The sequence below is a fragment of the Manis javanica genome, chromosome 13 (genome assembly GCF_040802235.1).
Source record: "Manis javanica isolate MJ-LG chromosome 13, MJ_LKY, whole genome shotgun sequence".
Taxonomy (NCBI): Eukaryota; Metazoa; Chordata; class Mammalia; order Pholidota; family Manidae; genus Manis; species Manis javanica.
In genome coordinates, this window is record NC_133168.1 from 87095269 (window position 1) to 87117426 (window position 22158).

Sequence of the window (22158 nt, forward strand, 5' to 3'; positions counted from 1 at the left end):
GGGAACCAACACCACTCACTCTCTGAGTAAATAAAAGGTATGATTTCAGATCCAAAACAAAAAGAAAGAAAGAAAAGCTAGGACAGCCGCTGTGGCCATTCAGGGAGGTCTCCCCCTTACCCCGCTATACTTTCTGGGAACGAAATGTGCTTGTCCTAGAGACAGACCACCAGGGGTTCAAATCCAAGCTCCTTCACCAGTTGCTGGAGCCCACACAGCACATCTGCTGGGCCTCACCTCTCCTCATCATCCAGGGGCTCCACTGCCTGGAAAAACGACATGAAGCACTCCTCAGGTTCCAGGTCACACAGCGCAGCCAAGTGCATTTGCATCCGGGTCTAGTGTAGGATGGAAGCCACAATCATGCACTGTCATCTCCAAGATTCATCTGTTTTCTCAGTGGGCCAAACGAGTGACTTGAATAAGGGTATGTGGAAATCACAACCCCTACATCTTTCAAATCCTTGGTGGCGACATCAGTCTGTAGTCTCTCCTGGAATATATACTTTAGAGGGAGTTCTAGAGGCTTGTACTTGACCTGCCACACAGCATGAGTTCCGTGCTTCCCTATTCCCAGTCTGGGGCCCCACCTGCAGCATAAGACCTGGAGACTTGTCTCCAGCCTGGAGCCCCCCCAAGGGGTGTTTGTGCTGATCCTGGAACTCCCCTCCAGGCCAGGCCTCCCCTCCTGGGAGGGTGAACACATCCCGAGAGCCCTGGGGGACTGTCATGGGGAGACTAGAGCCAAGTGCCTCTGCTCAGCCTCCGGAGCCTTTTGTCACAGACGTCAGGCTGCTCAGCAGCCTGGCCTGGGGACGGATGGCTGAGGGGCACCATGGGGGAGGACTTGGGACCTGGGAGCTTTGGGGGGTGCTCTGAGGTGTGAAGCGTGGAGAAATTGGGCTCACAGAAAGCCCCCCAATGGAAGGAGTGCACCTCTTGGAGGTGCTTTGAGAGACCAAGTTCAGCTATTTTTGAAAAGGAATTTTCTGGAATGTGTGGAGCAGCTGTGTCTCATTAAATGGGACAGTGCTAGACTGGTGCCCTGCAGCCGTGGGATCTACTTGGGTACGTCTGCAGTGGTGTTCAAGACGTGAGGAGACACCCTGGGGCTTCTAATCTACAAGTTTCTGTGTCTGATCATAATCAATAGGTGACAGGAAATAGGAAATAAGGTTCAGTTTCTGTTTGAACAGCCCTCCCCAGTGTTGCCGAGGTGTGCCAGCCTGGGGCTTAGAGTGCCCCGCTCTTCTTCAGCACCTTATGGGGGGAGGACAGAGGATGGAGGACAACCTGGCGGAGGTCAGGGACCCCTGCGTCATAGAGTTTGAGGGCTGGGGGTGGGGTGGGCTGGGGCACACGATGTCTGCAGGAGGGGCTGAGTTTTGAGAAGAAAGAGCAGTGTGGTGGCAATCCGTTCAGCATTTATTACATTCTGCACAGGGATGACCTGAACCCCCAGGAACCATAAACCTCAGACACAACACCCAGAGGACACTGCGCCTGGGGAGGCTATTTCTCAGGGATGAGGGGAGGGAGTTGCACAGGGGCTCCACTGGGAGCATGTCCCGGGACCCTGCGTCGGCCGGCCACCCCTGCAGCCTCGGATGCCTCCACTGGGCACCCAGGGGGCAGTGGTCCCATGCAGCACTGTGCCGTCTCTGTGTCCATCCTGGGAAAGGCTGGCCTTGGTGAGGATGGGCCCCAGCTCTTCCTGGACCATTGTGGCTACGAATGGGTGGCTGACAGCGCCCAGGCAGCAGTTGGCGTCACGGCGGGAGACCACCTACTCGAAGGGGAAAACCCTCCACACGGTGGGGTGGCTCGCCTTTGTCCAGCGGGCCGAGCAGAGGGTAGGACACAGCACAAAGGCGGCCAGGTTGGCAGTGGCTACGTATAGGCCCTTGAGGATGCAGCGGCAGCCTGGGGAGCTGCCCGAGTCTGCCGACGGAGGAGGTGCCAGAGCACCTGCCCCAGCAGAGGTTCAGGATGAGTAGCGGGAGGAAGAGGAGCAGCAAGCAGACTGGGGTCCTGGGGCGCCAGGTGCCGCCTGCCCGAAGGGGAAGAAGCTCTCCTCCACATGCAGCCAGGACACCAGCAGGGCCGAGGGCCCGATGACAGCAGCTACAGGGCCACGCGGGTGAGCAGAAGAGGCAGGTTATCCCGGGTTCCCCCCATTATCCTGCTTCCACCCCGTCCCCACTGCCCTCTGGGCTCCGGGTCCTGTGCGGAGGGTCCTGTCAATCACCAGCACCTGGGGGGTCCCTGTCACAGGAAGGCTCCTGAGTGTCACCTACTTACAGAGGAGGAGGCTGGGTCCCAGAGGGGGAGGGGAACCACCCTTCAGTCTGACAGGACTGGTCAGCCGTGGAGCTGGGACCCCAGCCCCACCGGTCTTTAGGACGCCCCCACTCCCAGCATGGCCCGAAGCTTCCCTGAGGCTGAGGAGCAGCCCACTACCCCCTGCCGATCGCCCCAGCCCAGAAACTCACCTGGCCCTGGCCGGCTGGTAAATTTACATCTTGTGGGGCCTGAAGAACAGTCACTTTCTGCCGGCCCCCTGGCCTGGGGGCTCCAGCTGGCAGGACAGGCTGTAGCTGCAGGACAGAGGGACACCTGTGAGCCCCTGGAGCCACATGTCAGGGGGCCCTTCCCCCAGAGCCTGCCGGCAGCTGCAGCCCACGCCGACTCCGGCCGGCCTCACCTCTGCTCCTCGTCCAGGAGCTCCACGGCCTGGGCAAAGCACCGGAAGCGCTCATCGGGCTCCAGGTCATACACCTTGGCCAGCTTCCTCTGCATGGTGATCTCACTTTGGATGACACGGAACTGGGGCAGAGAAAGAACAGGGTACAGAGAAGGAGGTGTGTGAGGAGTGGGGCACTATGATGGTCCTGGATCTTTGCTCATGGGAACCCGCCTTCTCTCCAATGCCATCCAGCCCTGCCTGTTCTGACACTTGGGTCTCCAGCTCCTCCTCCAGGAAGGCGGCCTTGATGCCACACCCCATCCCCCACCTGACAAAGCCTTGAGTGTCCTGAGATCTGGGTGTCTTAACTTTCTCAAGACACATTAGGCCCAGGGGATGGGCTGGACAGGGTCCTGCTCAGGGGGTCTTGACGGCAGGAAGGAAACCAAAGTGCATCAGAAACAGCCCCCTGAGCCCAGAACAAGGCCGGAACGTCCCCACCCTTTCTCAAGTTGGAGGCCCGCCAGGGCCTCTAAGGCTGTCCTGCCCAGAAACAGCACCCGGACCTGGCCCGGGCTCGGGGCTACTGAGAAGTGGGGACTGCACCGGGGAGCTGAGGCCTCCGGTGGGAAGGCACTGCCAGCCCTCTGATGTGCTTCCTGCCCTGAAGGAGCAGCATCCCTACCCCTGGGCAGGGCCTGAGGGGGAGGCCAGTCCTGCCCAGATGCTGCCCCCTGGAGCCCTCAGCCCCACCTGCCCTGGGGCCAGGACCGGGGCTTAGGTGGGCCCTTCTGGCATTCCTCTCCAACAAGTCCAGGTCCTGGGGTGGAGGGGGGACTCAGGAGGGGGGGAGGCCTGGTGCTGAGAGGTCTGGGCTCACTGGGGGCTCTCTCCTCCCTAAAGCTCACCATCCCGCCCCCCTGTGCCCCTCTGGGCTCACTCACGTCCTCATATTCCAGGTGTTTGTCTACGGAATCGTCCAGGATCATTCCGAGGTAGGGAACCATGTCCTGTGCAACCCGGGTGGGGAGGTGATGAGTCCCCGCCTGCCTCAGGGGCACCCACAGAGCCTCCCCTGAACCCCCCACCCGCAGCCCCCAGCTCCCTTGGACCACCCTGTGCTGCCTCCCCCACTCCCTTCGCCCAGCCAATCCCAGGACCTGTGGTCCCTGCACCTTTCCTCCAACTTCCCCCTGTACCCAGCTGCTCTCGCCCTCCTCCTGGTCACCCCAGTGCTGGCAGCTCAGGGCTGGTGGCACCAGGGGCAGGTGCAGGGTTGCCCCCACAGTCCCGAACCTGGCCACGCCTCTCTCACCTTTGTCCTCCTCTCCTCCAGTCCCATGCGGCCCCGCTGCCTTGCCCTCAATATGGACTCCAGCTCCTGCAAGGTCCAGGACACTCAGGTGCTCAAGCTCCCCTCCCACGTGCCTCCCGCAACCAGACCGTGGTGGATGGGTGCCAGGCCCCCAATCAAGTGGAGCCAGGGAGGGAGACAGATGAGGCCCTCGGGGCCTTGGGGAACCCTACTTGCATCAGCTCCCCCCCTCCCCCCGCACACCTGGAGTCCTTCCCAAAGCTGTGCCACAGCGCGGCAGGGGACTTGCCCCGAGGACCCCTCCCTTCCAGACCTCCAGCCCCCATTTACCTTGAACAGCCGCTTCCTGTGCACCCAGTTGTCCTGCGTTTTCAGGTCTTCGTATACCATCAGGCAGACGCTAAGGGGAGAGGAGAGGAGGAGGTAGATACATGGCCAGCAGGTGGAGAGCCTCGGGGCAAACCCCATTTCCTGGAGATACTAGAAGGTCCACTAGCCTGCAGGAGGCTTTCCACCATGGCCCTGAGCCCTGGGGAATCCGTGGCCTGGGGAGGGGGCTGCGTGTTTCCACCCGGGGCCTCCATTCCCAGTTCTCCCCGGGGCGAATCTGCTTTGGGCCAGGTCGCTGTCCTTGGGGCAGAGACCTCCTGCTGCAGAGCACAAGCTCCAGATCTCCAATGGGCTTCAACCCACACCTGACATTGGAGGAAACTGATTCCTGCAGGGGTACCCCTGGCCTAACCCACAGAGGACCCCAAGAGCCTGCCATCCCTGTCCTTATGCTCCACCACCTCCCAGGAAGTCCCAGCCAACTGAGGGGACACTGCCAGATGTCGGTGTGCCCCTGTCCACTCGGGTGCCCTGGTTCCAGGGACAGGAGTACCCACCAGGAGACATGTCCCCAGGTGCTTTCCAGACGATGAATAGCAGGGCTCTGCAGGGCCGAGACAATGGCATGAAGGGCAGCATAGTTCCTGAGGTTCAGACTCCCCTGGGACGGAAGACAGAGCTGAGAGCGTGGCCTGCTTCTCTACTCTGTCCCCCCATGAACTCCTGTCCTTAAGGAGGCAGACACCCAGGGAGCCCAGCACACCTGATACCTGCTGAGCAGCCCTCCTGGGTGGAGGACTATAGCACAACCCAAGGAAGGGGCCAGGGATGGCTGTCCCCCCCTTGGGACCTGTGAGTGCAGGTCCACACACCCCTGGTAGGAGGGGCCCAGGGACTGTGCAGGGCAGACCACAGGCACCCATCCTGAGAGCTGGCCAAGGAGGGGACCCCGGGGGCATCCCATGACATACCATGGCCACCCAGATCCAGAACCTAACCACTTTGGCCCTGTCTGAGGCCATCATGCTCAGCGTCCCGAGGCAGGTGGTGGTGACCAACTTAACCAAGGCATCACATTCCCAGAGGACCCTATACATGGTGAGAGCCAGGCGCTCAATGTCTCCTATCTGTGGCTGGTTCTGTAAGTAACTGTTACATTCCACAAACTCCATCCTGTCGTACAGCCCCTGGGGATCACAAGGGAGGGTCATCCAGCTGTGCCCCTGGTGCCCCTGTTCCCAGGCAGGGTCACTGGTCAGAGCTGGAGCCCAGGCAGCTGAGGACGTGCTGTGAGCCTCGTGGCCGTCCAGGCTTCAGACCCTGTCCACTGAGGCACCCAGTGGTGGGGAACAGAGGGGCTTTGCTCACAGGCACCCTCACCCACCTCCTCCCTGCAACAAAAGGCAGCTCACGCCTGCCCAAACTGGGGCATCTGCCTCCCATTCTGCCACCCCATGGACCCCACTACCCACTCAGGTGCAGTTTCCCCCGAAACAACTCCACCCAGAGCCTTTGTTGGTGTCTGTGTCTCCCACACAGTCAGTCCATGGCAGGGGCCTCTGAAGTGCAGAGGCTGCGGAGGCCTGCTAGGCCAATGGCCCGAGGACCTAAGGCCCTGGCAGCACCTCCCTGAGCACCCCTCCCCTGCCCTGCCCCTCCCAGCCTGGCCAGGCCCTGCCCACCTTCCCTCCGCTCCTCCTCATTGGTCTGCAAGGATCCCTAAGGGCCGGCCCTACTGTCCCCGGGTGGTTAGGGAGGGCTTGGGGGTGAGGAGAGTCTCTCAGGGCACATGGTGAGTCCGTGGGGAAGCTGGGACATGGGCCCATATCACAGTAGTCCACACCAGGGGATAGCAGGTCTGGGGCAGCCCGTGACACAGGGCAGGCCCACCCCAGACCCCGAGAGCCCGCTCCGCTCACCGCACAGATCAGGGTCAGCTGCTCGGCCACCAGGCTATGGGGAAATGCCAGAATGGTCCACTCCTCCTTCCTCCACACGTCCCGGGTGATCGCGACACAGGTGCTGGTGGGCTCCGGGTCCGCCTCTGGCTCTGACAGGCCCAGTGCCATTCCTGCAGGTGCCACCGGACCCGGGCCCAAGGGCTCATGGGGCTCCAGCTCGGGGCCTGGCACCGGGGCTGTGACCACTCCTGGGATGTCCCAGGGGCTCATGGGGTCTGGACATGGCTCTGGCTCTGTAAGGCCTGGTACCATTATGGCAGTTGCTCTGCGCCCCAGGCCTGAGTGCTCCTGGGGCTCCAGCTTGGGGCCTTGCCTCGGAGCTGAGGCCTCTGCTTGGATGTCCTCCAGCTCTGCAGGGGCTGAAGCAGGTGAAACTGGCCGTAGCTCCTGCACAGGGGTCTGAAAGAGCTCCTGGACTCGCTGTAGCCACGAAGCCAGCCTTCCCTTTGTCTCTGGAGCCAGCTGCCTGTGCCGTGGGTCTGGAGCAGGACACAGAGAAAGGGTCACCCTGGAGCTGATTCCCCACGCCTTACAATGACAGAAGAGCCCACACTGCCTTGAAGGGAACCCCAGTCCGGGAAGCCCACCCTAGACGGTCCCCTGGCCGCAGCCCCTCACCTTCCAGCTCTGAAACCGTGGGCCCCAGGTGCTCGTCCTGCCAGGTAACGTGCCTAGCCCGTCCCTTCCTGCGGCTGGGGTAAGGCCTGGGGGTGGCAGAGTGAGAAGCCCGGTCTTACCCACCACACTGCCCTCCGGGTCCATCTTGTGTGGGCCTGGCCGCTGTGCACTCCCCTGCCTGTGCAGGCACCTGCCCCTCCCCGTTCCTGACCCTGCGTGTCTGTCCTGGGACCCCATCCTCCCCAAGAGGAAGTTCCCAGTCGTCAGCCCGCCCATGGGAATCCGAAGATGAGTGACCTGCTGGGCTCTGCTGGGCTCCCCCCGCCCCAAGCCCCAAACTCCTCCTCCCCCCATTCTGTGAGACGGGCAGCGCCCCCTCTGGACCCAGTGAATGCTCACATTTTCAGTTCCTCCTCTGGCCCCTCGTCATGCCCCCTGTTGCTTGAAGAGGCTGTGAGGGCATCACTTGTGACACTCCCTAACCGTGACCTGCAGATGATGCCTGAAGTGACTGCCCGAGTCCACCCGGGATGGGGTCCCAGTATTGTGTCTGCTTCCTTCACTCAGTTATGCTAAGTGACTCCAAAGGGTCTGCACAAAGTGGGTGCTGCGTACCTATTGTGGCTGAAGGAAGTCCTACCCGAACCTTCCCAGGTACCCCTGTGCTGCCCCCAGAGGTCCCTCATGTGGCCACAGTGAGGTTAAGGACCAGGCCCAGTCACAGGGAATCGCAAGTCTCGGTTCCAAAGGCTGCTTTCCATGTGCTTTTCCAAATGAGCCAGGCTCCAGGCCACTGACAGGTGAGGCCAAAGGCTTTCATCGGGTACAGAGAAGTAAGCCCCGAAGTGGCCCAGCTTGGCCGGCAGTCCTTTACAGTGCCGGGCGCCAGGGGAGCCCCTCTAAGGCTCCTCCTGTGTTCCCCATGGACACCCTAACAGGCTGATCGCCAGCCACCCTGCCTGTCAGTGGAGCACACTGCAGCTCAGACACGTGGGGACACACAAGACATACAGCAGGCTGTGGGCAGAGGCCTGACTGGCCAAGGAGTGGGTGGATGCTCACCGGGGGAGCCGCTGGCCCGTGGTCAGCTGGTCAGCGTCCTCGGAAGGGAGGGTGGCCTTGAGAGCGCTCCGCCTGGTGTTTGGAGCTGGTTCCACTCGTGCCGTGCGCTTTCTCCACTTCCTCCTCACACCTTTCCAGGGAGCCCTGCGCTTGGGGACCTCAGTCCCATGGACAGATGGCTCAGGTTCAGGCTGAGGGGATAAGCAGGGATATAGTCAGTGGGAAACCCAGGAACCACCAGGATGAGGGAGGTTTGTGGCTCACCTGAGAGCCCCCAGCCACCTGGGGTGCGAGCAAGGAGAGGCACGGGGTGCCCCCGGGATCAAGGTTCCAGGCCCTCTGGAGTGGTCCTCTCAGTCACTCTCGTAGGGCAGCCCTGGGAGGGCCCTGGCAGTTTGCCAGGTTTGGAAGGGATCCTGGGTGTAGACAGCCTGCCCCAGGTCCAGGGAGATGGAGTAGGTGAATCCATCCACCAGCTCCTCCACGATCCCCAGGATGGAGCTCTGCAAAGCCAGCACCTGGTAGCTGGGGAGGAGGCACCCGGGGATGCCTGGACCTCCCCGCAGGGGGCAATGTGGGCCCCAATCTTGACGGAGATCAGGCCCACAGGGACATCTGCGTAGACATCCAGTCCCTCAGGGAAGAAGAGGACACCCCTGGGCTCAGGACTAACATGTGGGTGGAAGTACTTGGTCCCAACACTCACCTCCATGTCCTGAATGATGAGACCAGAGCTGTGACACTGACTGCCCCCCTCCTCCCCAGCCTTCAGTCCCACCCATGCCCCATGCCCACCGCACACACACAAGGGGCCTGGGGAAAGGTCAGGCAGTATGGGTCACACTCGTGGCCTGGCCCTGGAGTGGCCCACTCTGGGCTGCCCTGTGTTACCTCGGGGCTCCTCGGGACACACGGATAGAGGCGTTGGAGGTGTTCTCTCAGCCAACGCCCACAGCGAGCAGGAAGACTCTCCCTCTCGGCTTCCCTGACTCCCACGCCTTCAGAAGGCTCCACACAACAAGACCGCATGTTGCTCTGTCGAGCGCCTCCGGTCAAGTGAGCAGGACCTGGTTCTGCGACCAGGAGCTGGGTTCCGTCCATCCGGGTCACAATTGAGGTTCTACTTGGCATGTCATCAGTGACATCACTTCTTCAAGGGCCCCTCCCTGCATTCAGACACACCCACATGCCCCTCTGGGCTGCTGACTGCCCACCCTCCTGGCCCTTGCCATGCCTGAGTACACACATCTCCACCAGAGCCCTCCCTACACTCTCTGACAATGTCAGCGGGGTCCAAGCTCTGAGGAGACAAGAGCTGAGCTCAGGCCGCTTTTTCTCACTAGTTCCCTGTCCTGCTGAGGCCACAGCACCTCCCAGGACCTGCCCAACATCCCGACCTGCACGGGGAGGGTCATGCCAGACATTCCTCCCTAGAGACATCCCCAGGGATATGTGGATAACACCTCCAGCTCCTGGGGGCTGGCGTCACGTGTGTCTGACACACAGACTCAGAGATGGAAGAATGCCAACCAGGCTTGGCATGGAGCATGGAACACCATGCAGGTCAGGCCGGGGTCTGGCCCTTGTGATCTTGGGCAAGTCCATCTCACACTAGGCCGTTTTCAGGTGTGCACCTGTAAGGGGTGGCAATGAGAGGAGATCCAGTTGTTGCTAGCTACTGCCTTCCACCTTCCAAAGGTCCAGGCTGCTCTCAAACTAGGTGCTTTTCGAACCAATCAGTGAATGGGGCAGAGTAGCCCACTGGAAATGAGGTTTATGCTGCCTCTGAAATCCGAAGTGGTCCACCAGGCTGCTGTGCTCGTGTGTGTGTGTGTGTGTGTGTGTGTGTGTGTGTGTGTGTGTGTGTGTGTGTGTGTGTTGGGGTAGGGGGTACAGATACAGCATCTTATTCTTTACCTTAGAAGGGATAGCTTGGCATGCCCACGAGATAGATTTCTAGTAACTTCTCTAAGATGAAAGGTCCCGGAATTTTTGTTGGATTTATTTCCCACCTTCTGACACGTGACTGCGCTATCAATATGCCTAGACGAGCTGTACTTCCTGATCAGTGGGTCCAATCAGCCTAGTACCATCAATGGGATGGGCCAGTGTGACGGCTTCTGGAAGAAAAGGGAGATGAAGCTTCCTTCTGTCTAAATGACAACCCAAGTCTGGAGGTCTGATATGCCTCTGAGATAGTTTTCTCTCCTTGCCGGCTGAAAGCTAACTGCCCTGCTGGTCTTTACTCACAGGAAGAGAACAAAGAGCATTTTCCTGACCAATAGTTACACACTGGGTGCTTGCGGATCAAGTGATGAAGCCCCATGTGCAGCAGGAACTGCAGTTTGAGACACTCTGATTACACTGGCAATAATGCACTGTCATCTCCAAGATTCGTCCATTTTCTAAGTAGGCTAAATGAGTGACTTCAATAAGGGTATGAGGAAATCACCACCCCTACTTCTTTCAAATCCTTGGTGTCACCAGGCATTACTGCTTTCAATGTATACTTTAGAGGGAGTTCTAGAGGCTTGTGCTTGACCCGCCACACAGCACGAACTCCTGGCCGGCACAGTCCCCTGTGGCTAGCAAGGAGGAAGCCGGGAGCTCTGCGTCCCTGACAACTCAGCCCGGTGGCCTCTGACACTGAAGAAGCGGCACTGTGGGCACTTGGTCGGGGTGAGGGGGTGCTGCTCCTGATACCAAGACCCGGTCCTCGTCCCTGAGGTCAAACCACAAAACACAATGACAAGGGTTTGAAGAAAGGAAAGAATCGTTTATTGACTTGCTAGCAAACGAGGGAGTGGCAGGCTCCTGCCTTAGAGAACCACCGTCCTCCTGACACAAGTGGTCAGGGCTTTTCAAGGGGAAATGGTAGGAGAGAGGCTGGGGTGCTGACACATGAAGTAGCAGCTTGCAAGGGTCCAGGCAGACATTCCTACACCGATTCACTAGCTTTGTGTTTTTCTTTTCTGCTTCTCCTCAGTCCCCGGGGACTGGAATCTCGGGGTTGAACAAAATCAGCTTTCAGCTTTAACTCTGACCCTCAGACTAAGAAAATCTGGAGAACAAGAAGAAACTGCCACCCCATCCACCTCTGCCCATTAGTGGACAAAGTTACTGGGGCAGTTTGAGTTCACTTTCCAGTAAATGTTAGTGTTTAGTTTTGAACAAAGATTTGATTCCCCTTTCCTTCTATTACAAATTCATTTCTTACTGTTACATTCCCTTAACAGCAGTCCCAAAACAGATCATGAAATGCCTTGAGGGAAAGTTTCTGACTATTACCTGAAGATAGGCACAAGTTGAAAAACACAACTCTAAGCATTTCTTGGAATATCAGTGCTGGCTGACAAGACAGGAACTGCCATCTGCAGTTCAGATTTCCAGTGGACTTGGCTTATGTGTTCAAATTCTGCAAATGTTGCTGTTAAGAATCAGCAAGGGAATGTCTCCTTGCAACTGCCTGGAGCTGACAGCCTTGCATTGAATACTCGCATGCAGAATTTTCTCAAGAGCCCCTCCCCCACTTCTAGCACATGAACAAGTTGGGGAAATGAGAAGAGGGGACCCACAGATGCCTTTATGTCCAGACCTGCTGCCCCACTCCCTCCACAGAGGCCTCAGGAGCCAAGGGGGCAGTGCTTGCAACCCTAGGGCCTCTGCTTTGCCTTCCAGGCTGCTCCCCCTGCTGCTGCTGCTGCTGCTGCTGCTGCTGTTGCTAAGCTTGTTAGCACTTTCAGAAACTTAGGAGAGAAACACAAGCACAACTTGGGCCTCACTGAGGTTTCGGTTCAGTGAACAGGTGAGCCTACAGCTCCCAGGAGTCAGCCTGTCCTGGCCCTGCCCCTGCCAGTCCTTCTTCATTCTGTGCTGTGAGTACCAGCGCTGGCCCTTCCTGCTGGGAACCTGTTAGCCGATGCTGTTGCCGAGTGCCTACTGCCTTGTGCAGCGGGCCGGGTACGCAGCTGGCTGGGTATGGATCCCACCATGCTGCCCCCTCTCCACGCAATACCCTGGGACTCTGATACTATGTTCATGTCTTCTCTCATTCAGGTTTTTAATTTTAGTCATTCTCATGTGCATTGTCTGTGTTTTCCACCTACATTTCACTTCCATGTCCCTCATGAGTCATGTTAAGAAAAAAAAAGTCAAGCCACACATGGACTTGGAGCAAATTCTTGCAAGTCATACCTCAACAAAGGACATGTGTTTATAGTATATAAAGACCTGCTACAGCCCAATGGCAAGAAGACAAGTAACCGTTCCTTGTTCCCCAGGAAACAGGAGAAAAGGCAAGTGAGGTGTCCCAGGAGTCCCACCAGTTAGGTGAGGGAGATGGCCCCCATCACCAGCCATTGTCAAACTTGACCTCCATTGCTGCCCAGCCCTGGCCATCCTTCCCTGGACTCCCAAAGTGTCCCCAGCCCTGACCCCACATCCTGTCCCCAGCCTGCAGCACAAAAGGGTGGTGTCCGACTCGGATGTAAACCTTTGTGTGGCCTTACCACTCTCAGACTAAGGGCCAAAGCTGCCTCCCTCTGGGAACCGTGTGGTCCAACCCAGCCACTCTCTTGGCTGCAACAGAGGAGACTCCAGGAGCTCAGCCCCCTTAGGTTCTGGGTGGGCCTTCTTCACCGGTGTCCCGGTGCCCAGGGCAGTGTCTACAATGTGGTGGGTTTTGATAAACTTGATATGTCAAAACCATTAGCTCTCCTGCCTAAACCAGGATGGGGCACTGGGGGAAGTTCAAGAGACTCTGCCAAGTTCCACATAATGGACGGCTACCCCTCAGCTTGGCAACCTGCTATATAGCCCTATACCGTCCCTTAGCTGGAAGGGCCTGGGTCTCTGACACCAGTTCCCCGAAGGGATTACTTAGGAAAGTGACTCCAGGAGGCTGTTGCCTGGGGAAGATGCTCAAGGTGGCGCTGTGACGGGGTGAGGACCAGGGCAGGTGAGCCCACTGCCTCCATGTGTTGACTGACAGCCTGAGCCCAAAGGCCCCATCCTTCCTGGGCCTCTACATGGGAAGATTCCTGGCGAACAGCCACACACAACTTCCTAGAGCTGAACCTGGCCAGCTGAGCCTAGAGGGCGGTCACTTTTCACCAGTGCTGAGCACACATGGACAGGTGGAGAGAGAGCGTCTGGCCATCCACGTCCCTGTACCCTCTGGATTCTCTTCCCAGGCCCAGCATCCTCCTGGCGACCCAGGTGTGCCTGCTTCGGGGAGCGCCTTCCTTATGCACTGGAGGGCGGGACCAGGCCAGGTAGGGTGGGGCTCCATTCCCCACAGTTTCTGTGTTGGGAAGGGGACAGAGGTCGGGCCAGGGCCTCCTGTCCTCCTGTGGCCAGTGGGTGGGGACCCGCTTTCCGATGCACAGCTGTTCCGATCCGTGTATGGCTTGTTGGAGGTAAAACTTATTTTTTCTAGGTATTGGAAGAGCCTTTTGCCATATATATTATATACATACATCCTCCGTCGGAGCAGGAGATGGGGCTGAGGGAAGCGGGCAGTTAATGGGATTTTTTTTTTCCTGTCAGAAAACATGTGACAGGACATACTTAAATATAGCTTTACCTGGAGACAAAATATCATCCTTCCCTCCGGATTTTACCTTTTTCGGTGAATGGATGTCAGCCAGAGGGGAGGAAGGGTCTCTGGTTTCGGGTTCCTGCCCAGCACCTGCAGGCATCCTCCCCTCCGCGCACAGCCTCAAGGGCCCCCTGGGCTCCCGGACATTAAAGCGGCCCCGTCCCGTGGGGGCATCAGGCTTAGACCCTCTGTGCCTGCTGCTTTCAGGTCAAGGCGGAAGACTGGGGTGTGGAGTTCACGTGGCCACTTGGAGTTCGGCTACTCGGAAAACGCGTGTCTCTGCAGCCCAGGATCACCCCCGACAAAAGCTGATTGTGCCAAGGCCTTCCTCAAATGAAAAGGGAAATTAATGATTCCTTCTGTTAGAATCCCTTTCCATCCTAAAAACGGCATTTTTGCATATTTATTCCTACATTTCCTTAATAGCCCTCGCATAGAGATGTGTACGGGTGCGAGGAGAGCAGTGATTGTCCAACCCCTTCAAGAGCCCACCAGTGGCTCCTGCACTCAGACGCTTAGTTATCACTCCTCGCTGGTGCTGGGGTGACTGTGACAGTGGTGACGGTGTTGACACGAATAGCATGTTCAACAGCATGGGTCCTCTGAGACCTCTGGCAATTTTATGTTCACCTCACTTTGCCACCCGCCACATCTTGCCTTGTGTTGTAGTTATTTCATTATGAGCTTTGTTTTCCTAAACAGAAATGCTTGAGGAGGAGGATTGTGTTTTACTTATTTCCATCCACTCTGTGAGGGAGAGCACTAGGTTCATGTATATTCATTAGTAAGTGCTTTAGGGCATGTATGTAATTGAAAATTAATGTGTACACCTGAAAGTCATGTATCAACTATATCTCGGTTTTAAAACACGAAAGAAATTGGTGGTAATGGTTGTTCAGTAACTGCTTTTCCTAGAACCATATAGAAGTGCTAGAAGTGCTTGGCCGTGGCCAAGAATGCTTGACCACCTTGGTGCAAACTGCCCAGCTTATTGCAGTAATTTCCTAACTGGTTCCACTGAGTCTTTTCTTGCCACTCTTCAGCAGAATTTCTTAAAGAACCAATATATTTTATTTGCCACTATTTTTTTCATCACTTTATTGAAAAATAATCCAAATGTCACATAATTCACCCATTTAAACTGTACAATTCAATGATTTGTAGTATATTCACAGAATTGTACAGCCATCACCATATTCAATTTTGGAAGATTTTCACCACCAAAAGAAGAAAACTCATATCCTGTACTTATCATACCCCTTAGTTATCATACCCCAGGCTCCCCCATTCTATCCCTCCCCAGCATTAGGCAACCACTAATCTACCTGTCTCTACAGATTTGCCTGTTCTGGACATGTAATATAAATGGATTCATGCGATATGTGCTCTTTTATGACTGCCTTCTTTCACTCAGCATGAATTTTCCTAGTAAAGAGTTGTGACAATACGTGTGAAATGTTGTTTGTGAGGGAATCTCATTGGAGCCTCAAGGCCCAGGGTTTTTATTGGGGGCTGGTCATGCAGACACCCTCTTCCTTGCACATACCAAAACCCAAACTCCCAGTAGAAAAGCTGATTACCACAAATCATATTGTATGCACAGTGGAGGCACAGTGAGCTACTCTTATCAGTTAGGGTGGTGGGAGCCCTCCCCCACTTCCCAGATCCTAGTCAAAGCCCCAACTTGCCAGCAGCATCTCAAAGAATAGCACTCTCAGGCCTGTTATGTTAACTCATTTCTACACAGATTTTGATAGGGATTGCATTGATTCCGTAGATCCATTTGTGGAGGATTGCCATCAACCATATTAAGTATTATATTCAGTGAACACGGGGATGTCTTTATAGTTATTTAGGTGTTTAATCTCTCTTGATGTCTTGTGGTTTTCAGCATAGAAGTCTTATACTTCTGCTAAATTTATTTCTAAGTATTTTACTTTGATGCCTTTGTAAGTGGAATTTTCTTAATTATTTTTCAGATTGTTCTTTGCACATGTATAGAAATACAGTTGAGTGTTGTATGTTGATCTTGTATCCTACAACCTTGAACTCATTCACTAGCTCTAATAGTGTTCTTATTTTTGTGGATTCTGTAGCCTGTTAATATGGTGAATTACGTGGATTGATTTTTTTCAACCAGTCTTGCATCCCCAGAATAAACTCCATTTGGTCATGGTGTATAGTACTTTTTATATATTGCTGCATTCTGTTTGCTAATATCTTGCTAAAGATTTTGCAGCTATTTTTATGAGAACTGTAGTGTTCTTTTTTTCTTACTGTCTTTGTATGGTTTTGGTATCTTCTTGAAAGCTTTCTCATATAACTTGGGAAGTTTTCCCTCCTCTTCTGTTTTCTGGGAGAGATGGTCTAGAATGGCTTTTAATTATTTTTTAAACACTTGATTTAATTATCCAGTGAAGTTATCTGAGCCTGGAGAGTTTTTTTTTAATTGCAAATTGAATTTCCTTAAAAGTTTTGAGCTATGCAAATGATTTAGTGCAAACTGGGTGTATTGTGGTTGTTTGTGATTTCCAAGGAATTTGTCCGTTTCAATTAAGTTGTCAAATTTATGTGTGTATAGTTCCTAGTATTCCTTTATTACCCTTTTGATGTCAGTAGGGTCTGCAATGATATCCTTTGTTTCATTCTGATATTGCTAATTTGTGTCTTTCTTCTTTGTCGATCTTGTTAGAGGTTTGTCAGTTTTATTGATCTTATCAAAGAACCAGCTTTTTGCCCTATGTGTGTCTTCATTTGGCTGTTAAATTGCATTCTTTAGGGCACCCGTTCTTAAACTGCTAAATGTGTTTTTCTGAGTTCTGTGACCACTCTAACAAATTAATCAAATCTAAGTGGGAGCACATCGGAACCTACAATCTGTAGCCAGTTCTGTAGAAGCACAGGTCACTGACTGGGGCCTGTGACAGGCATCTGGAGGGGCAGGTGGGGAGTCTTGTAGGGTGGAGCCCTTCACCTGGGGAATCTGGTGCCGTCTCCAGGCAGATGCCATTAGAACTGAGTTGAGTTCTCAGACACCCTGCCAGTGTTTAAGAATTGCCTGGTGTCTGTGAGATCTCACATACACATACACACGTGCACGCACGCGCACGTGCAATGTTGGAATCATGTCCCCAAACTCAAAAGGAGTTGTACTATGATGTGTATGAAAAAACACATTTGGTGTCAGGGTGCTGGGATTTGCTAGAATTGCCCACGTGCTCTGAAATATGTGGTTTCTGAAGAGAAAGAATGGAAGGGCAGGGAATGAGGAACCTTTGATGCCTGGACAGCTGCCCACTCACCCTTGGTATGAAGGAGCAGCTGCCCTAAAATTGGTTACTAAAGGTAAAAGTTAGCAGTGGAATTTAGAAATAGCAGTGGACCCACCTCCTAAGGAGTTGGCTTGGTGGCAATGTAAGGAAGTGCAGATGAGTAAGAAGCAGGCTAAATAATCCTTTCCCTGGTTGTTGTTATCTGTAATAGTCAAAATGAAAATGAAAGAAAGTGCTGGGTCAGGGCTTGATGCGGAACCCAGCTGAGATTTGGGTCAACCTGAGCCTCGGCTGTGAGCGTCAAAGCTGCCTAGAGAGGGAAAATGGTGTCAAGCGACACAAAGTACCTCTAAGACCTCTAGTTGCCAAGAAAATAATGTAGGAGGAGACAAAAGCCAGGAAATGTGTGAAACCAGCGAACGTAGTGTAAGGGAACTGGCTCCCTGTGTGACCAGTGTCCCCAGCTCCCTGAAGAACCTTTCGTGAAGGGCATCGTGAGGGCACCAGCCTGGGGGCTATGTCTGGTTTTGAATGCCTCCGAGTGGCAGCGCATGTTTGGGCTGATGCGGGACCCTCTGTCCCTCTTGGACAATCACAGGGGGCTGGGAGTGATCCAGACATGCGGGAGGTTATTCCCGAGGGAACAGCCTGCTTGGCGGACTGTGTAAAAGCCACTGTGAGGTCTGTATGTCCTGAGAAGGGGGACTGCCCAACCGCCCCTCTAAATGCAGATGGAACACCCCAGATGATAGAGCTGCTAATGCTTCCTATGTGGGACTGGCTTTGCAGTGACCGAGGTAGGCGCCCACTGAATGTTCCTGGTACACAGGTCATGGTGAGGGCTGAGGTTAAGGGCCCCAGTACACGGGCAGCCCGTGTAACCTGACGGCTACAAAACCGAGCAGTTTGAGGAGGCTTCTCAGATTTCTTACCTCAGCTTCCCCTCGTGGGTCTTACGATACCAGGAACATGAGCATAACTAGGAAGATGGGGAGAGTCAAGGGACTCGGCCCAACTGAGTGGGAGTTTTCAGATGGTTATTGAAAAATTGTGTGAATGAAGCAGACACTGCTGAGGTTGAAAAAAGGTACTAATGCAGCACTACCAGAAATTGGGTGAGCCGGTGGGAACCCCTGTTGTTGCTGTAACATTACAGCAGCCCAAAAACTCCACTCTATGTACCCCAGTTCGGAGGAATTTAAAAAGCCTGAAGGCCATGATTACAATAAGAAACCTGACCAGGAATACCCGGAAGTGGTGGTCAGGCAGGTTAATCAATTTAAAGATAGACAAAAGTGCCAGGCTCTTCTGGCCGCACCCCAGCCTGGGACCTGAGACTGTTCGCATGTATGTGAGAAAAATGGCCAGGGGGAGGAGGAAAATGGCCCTGGGGCTCCTTGGTACCAGAGCCCAATGCACTATGATACCAAAACCTGTTGGTGAAGTCTTAGCAGGCGCTAAGGTTAGATTGGGAGGATATGGAGATGCAGTGGCTGATGGTATTGAGGTGAAAGTTTGGATGAAAATTGAGTGTTTGAGCAGGTTTTGCTTGAGATGGTTGCGTCCCCTTTACCTGAAAGGATTATTGGGATGGATACTGTGTCTGACTGGGGTTGGCTTCCCCTGCCTAATACAGTAACACAGAAGGCATGTAAGCCCACCCTCAGGCCTGTTTAGTCAGACATGCTAAATTGGGAATAGCTGGAACTTGACAAACATATCACCATTCTTAGGAGTGACATGCTGGAAGCTGGAGCACTGGTGTCCCCAGATTTGCTGTGCAGTAGTCCTGTGCGGCCTGTGCAGAGGTGGATGGCACATAGAGACTATTCAAGCTTAGATGAAGTGGGTACCGCCCATAATCCCAGCAGTTCCAGGCATGGTGTCAGCCGTACAGAAAGTACAGCAGGTTGGAGGAGGCTGGTACCCCTGGATGGACCTTGCAAATGCTTTCTTCTCCATCTTAGTTCCTGAAAAGAGCCGAGCTTGGTTTGCCTTCACGTGGGAAGGATCCCAGTTTTTCTCTGCTGTGCTAGGCGGGGATCTGAGCTCCCCGGCTTATTGTCACTGCGCAGTCAGGAGGGATTTGGACTTGGCGCAACGCTTGAGTGTAATGATACACGATGTTGGTGACATTATGGTAATACCAGAAACAGAGGAGCTGCCTAGGACTCATTTGAATGCAACAAGGACATATGTGACCAACAAGGGCTGGTTAATAAATCCAGCGAAGGTCCAAGGTCCTGCTCAGTGAAATTCATAGGAAGAACACGGGCAGGAGCCACCCAGGATATTCCAGAAGTGTGACTATCAATAAACTGCTGTCACTCCCCCACCAGGTCCAAACAAGAAGCTCAGCACTTGCTTGGTTTATGTGGATTTTGGAGGACTCGTATTCCACACCGGGGACTATTTCTAGCTCCAGTGTGTAAGACTCCGTGAAAGAAAGCTGCATCTGAGTGGGGTCCTGGACAGAAGCGGGCCACGTCAGAACTACACATGGAAGCTGTGTGCTTGACACCATCGGGCCCTTGTGACCCCCACTCAGACAGGATTTGGGAAGTATCTTCCCCCCACACCCATGCAGACTGCAGCTTGTGGCAAAAAAAAAGAAAATGAGCATCTCCCAGCTGTGATCCTTGGGATTTTGGACCAGAAAATTCCCACATGCTGCTGCCTGGTACACACCACTTGAGAGACAATTATTAACGTGCTGTTGGGAATTAATCAAGACTGCCTCAGTGACTGAAGTACATGAAACAATTTTGAAACATGAGATACCCATACGTGTTGGGTGATGTCAGAGAAACACCCTAATGGGGAAGGCAGAGCCCAGAAGAGTCCCATAATCAAACAGATATGGTTCCTGCAGGGGCAGGCTGCCAGGGGGATGCAGGGAGACCCCCACGGATCCATGGGCAGGCAGCCTCATCTCCTCTGGGACCGATGCTGGAGCACCCAGGGAGCTGCATGGATGGTGCCCTAAGAGCAGCTCTCAGCTGAACAACAGAGCTGCTTGGTTACAGATGGCAGTTCCAGGAGGCATGGACAGTATCCTGGTTTGAGAGCTGCTGCAGTAAGACCAGAGGATGGCAAGACTGGCTGGGAAGAAGGGGAAGAAAATGATCTCAGTGGGCTGAATTCCATGCCCTTTTCTGGGCAGTGACGAGAGAATGGAGCAGTGAGGAATGCCCCTCGTGCTGGGGTTCCTATGACCTGGGGCTGTGGCCACTGGCCTGGCTGTGTGACCAGGTAGACGGGAAACGGGAAACTGGACTATGAAAGGAATGCCCATGTGGGCGACGGCCATATGGATATTGCCCTGGGAATTTGAGGGGCACGTTAAAGCGGGCCATGTTGGTATGCATCAGAAGAAGCCTTTCTAGGAGTGGGAGATGATTGGAACCACCAGGTGGGCCTGCTGGTGCTGCCCTTGGAGGCGGCTGCCTGGGTCCATACAAAGAGTGGCCATGGGGAGCTGCAGCAGTGCGCGCAGAGGCTGAGTCTGCGCGTATTCCTCTTGCACCCTGTGAGGCACGGAATGCCAGCAAGACCTGTTCCGACTGTCAGCTAAAGAGACAGAGACTGCATCTGGCTATGGGGAAAGTTCCCCAGTGGGCACGCCCTGCACATAGCTGGCCAGTGGGTGACATTGGATCAATGCTGGTACCTCTCGGAGGCTGTAAGTGAGTCGTTAGCAAAGTAGACACTTATTCGGGACTACGCTTTGCATACCCAGTGGTAGGTGAAATGCTGAAGGTACTGTTTAAGGTTTAGAACTGAAGATTCTGTACCAGTTTGGACAACCAAGTTACATCTCCGACCAGGGGACACGCTTTACCGACCATGATGTTCCACGGTGGGCCGAGAAACATCCCATCAGACAGATGTACAGTATTGCATGTCACTCTCAGAGCAGTGGTTTAATAGAAAATTGGAACAGGTTGTGGGAGCACTGGCTGTCTAAAATGGGAGATAAAGGCACGAGGGGCTGGCTTACCTGCCTTCAAGAGCGGGTGCTCACACTCAACGTGAGGCGGGTAAGGGAGGGTAGGTTCCTCTGCTTCTCCAGGGGTCTGGGGAAGGGGGTCTGGGGGAGGTTGCTGTGCACTGTTCTGTTCTTCCCCACACCACCACAACTTTGTTTTTTCCTCACCCATTCAATGGTCCCAGGAACGCAGCTGCCTCTGAGGCGCCAGAGCAGTGAACTTTACTAATTAAGCAAGAAGATGTAGCCACACCCTTAAATCTTTATGCCGTAATTCCTAAGCGCCTGCTGAGGTGAATGGTGCCTTGACCCCAGGTAGCCAGGTCACAACTCATAGCAGAGCTGTGCTTCCTAGTGGCCGGGAAAGGCCCCAGGCTCTGCTCCTGGGTAACCCTACCCAGGGTGGGAGGGGGCTGAGGGGGGGCACTTGTGAGACTGGTATTGCTGCCAGCCATCTGGACCAGCACAGTAGCCAGACCTAATGTCCACTCCACAGGCAGAAAAATCTGGGTAAAGATAAATGGCAAAGGAAGAGAGGAGGAAATTAGAGCTTAGGGTACAGGGATGGATAAGTGGGTTATGCCTGGACAGAAATCCAGCATTTTATTCATACCTCAATAGATAGAGCCTCAGACCAAGAAAATAGTACCTGTCAGCCAAAGCACACCAGACGCAACGAAGGGTGAAGCTCTGTGTTTGCCAAGACCGCCACTGCGTTTGCAGCCTGGCAAGGTTGAATGGCAGCCTGCAAAACGGAGGTACATCACTCTGGGAGAAACTCTGGTCATAAGATAACGTTGACAAACTGAACCAATATAAAATGCTTGTAATGAGTTTATAGGTCAAGTGAGTTATCAGTGTAAATCTGCCCCCACCCCACACTGGCGTCTCCAAATGTCAGGCCTGTTTGCACTGGTACTATTGTTCTATCTGTTGTATGAATGCTATGCCACATGTAAGGGCTGCGACAGGCATGATCGCTTTGCTGTGAGGAATCCGTGTTTGAGACCAAGGAGCGCGCTGCATGACAATGCACTCCTGTTGCTCTGCTCTCTTCCTCACGTGCTGCCGTCTGCCCTGAATTCTTGCTCCCCTGGGATTGTCCTCACCACTGCAATAGCAGCGCAGACGGTGTTTAGCTCCGTCCTGCACCTGAGCTGAAAGGCAGGCAAGGAGCTGGCACTGCTGTGGGGCTGGGTAGCTGAGTACTGGTCCAGGGAGGGGCTGGCTTGTCCTCTGAGACCTGAAGGTGGGTCGGATTGAAAATGAAGGGCAGAGGCAGGGCCAGAGCCTGGAGGAGTCCCGTGTGACTGCTGCGGAGGGGGCT

General features: G+C 54.5%; 1 protein-coding gene and 1 long non-coding RNA gene across 3 annotated transcripts in view; one reads left to right on the plus strand and one right to left on the minus strand.

Annotated features, from left to right (window-relative positions):
* Positions 1 to 13900, plus strand: part of LOC140845584 (uncharacterized) — a 35401-nt gene extending 21501 nt beyond the window's left edge. Inside the window, exons 2-7 of the long non-coding RNA XR_012124430.1 lie at positions 3646 to 3681; positions 4023 to 4089; positions 6641 to 6954; positions 11651 to 11777; positions 12029 to 13189; positions 13779 to 13900. This is a non-coding gene — a long non-coding RNA (uncharacterized lncRNA). The remainder of the gene's footprint in view (positions 1 to 3645; positions 3682 to 4022; positions 4090 to 6640; positions 6955 to 11650; positions 11778 to 12028; positions 13190 to 13778) is intronic.
* LOC140845581 (ral guanine nucleotide dissociation stimulator-like) lies at positions 1996 to 8323 on the minus strand. 2 transcript variants are annotated; one of them, XM_073220131.1, is made up of 12 exons: positions 7973 to 8323; positions 7310 to 7399; positions 6911 to 6996; positions 6251 to 6771; positions 5303 to 5518; positions 4889 to 4992; positions 4332 to 4401; positions 4002 to 4067; positions 3631 to 3696; positions 2705 to 2826; positions 2493 to 2597; positions 1996 to 2124 (listed from the first exon to the last, which is right to left on the minus strand). In XM_073220131.1, coding segments are annotated over exons 2-11 (1308 nt in total). In that variant the 5' UTR covers positions 7312 to 7399; positions 7973 to 8323; the 3' UTR covers positions 1996 to 2124; positions 2493 to 2542. The 2 variants fall into 2 exon arrangements, with proteins under 2 accessions (XP_073076232.1, XP_073076231.1); XM_073220130.1 differs by lacking the exons at positions 1996 to 2124; positions 2493 to 2597; positions 2705 to 2826 and having other exon boundaries at positions 2873 to 3696.
* Positions 13901 to 22158: the final 8258 nt, after the last annotated feature.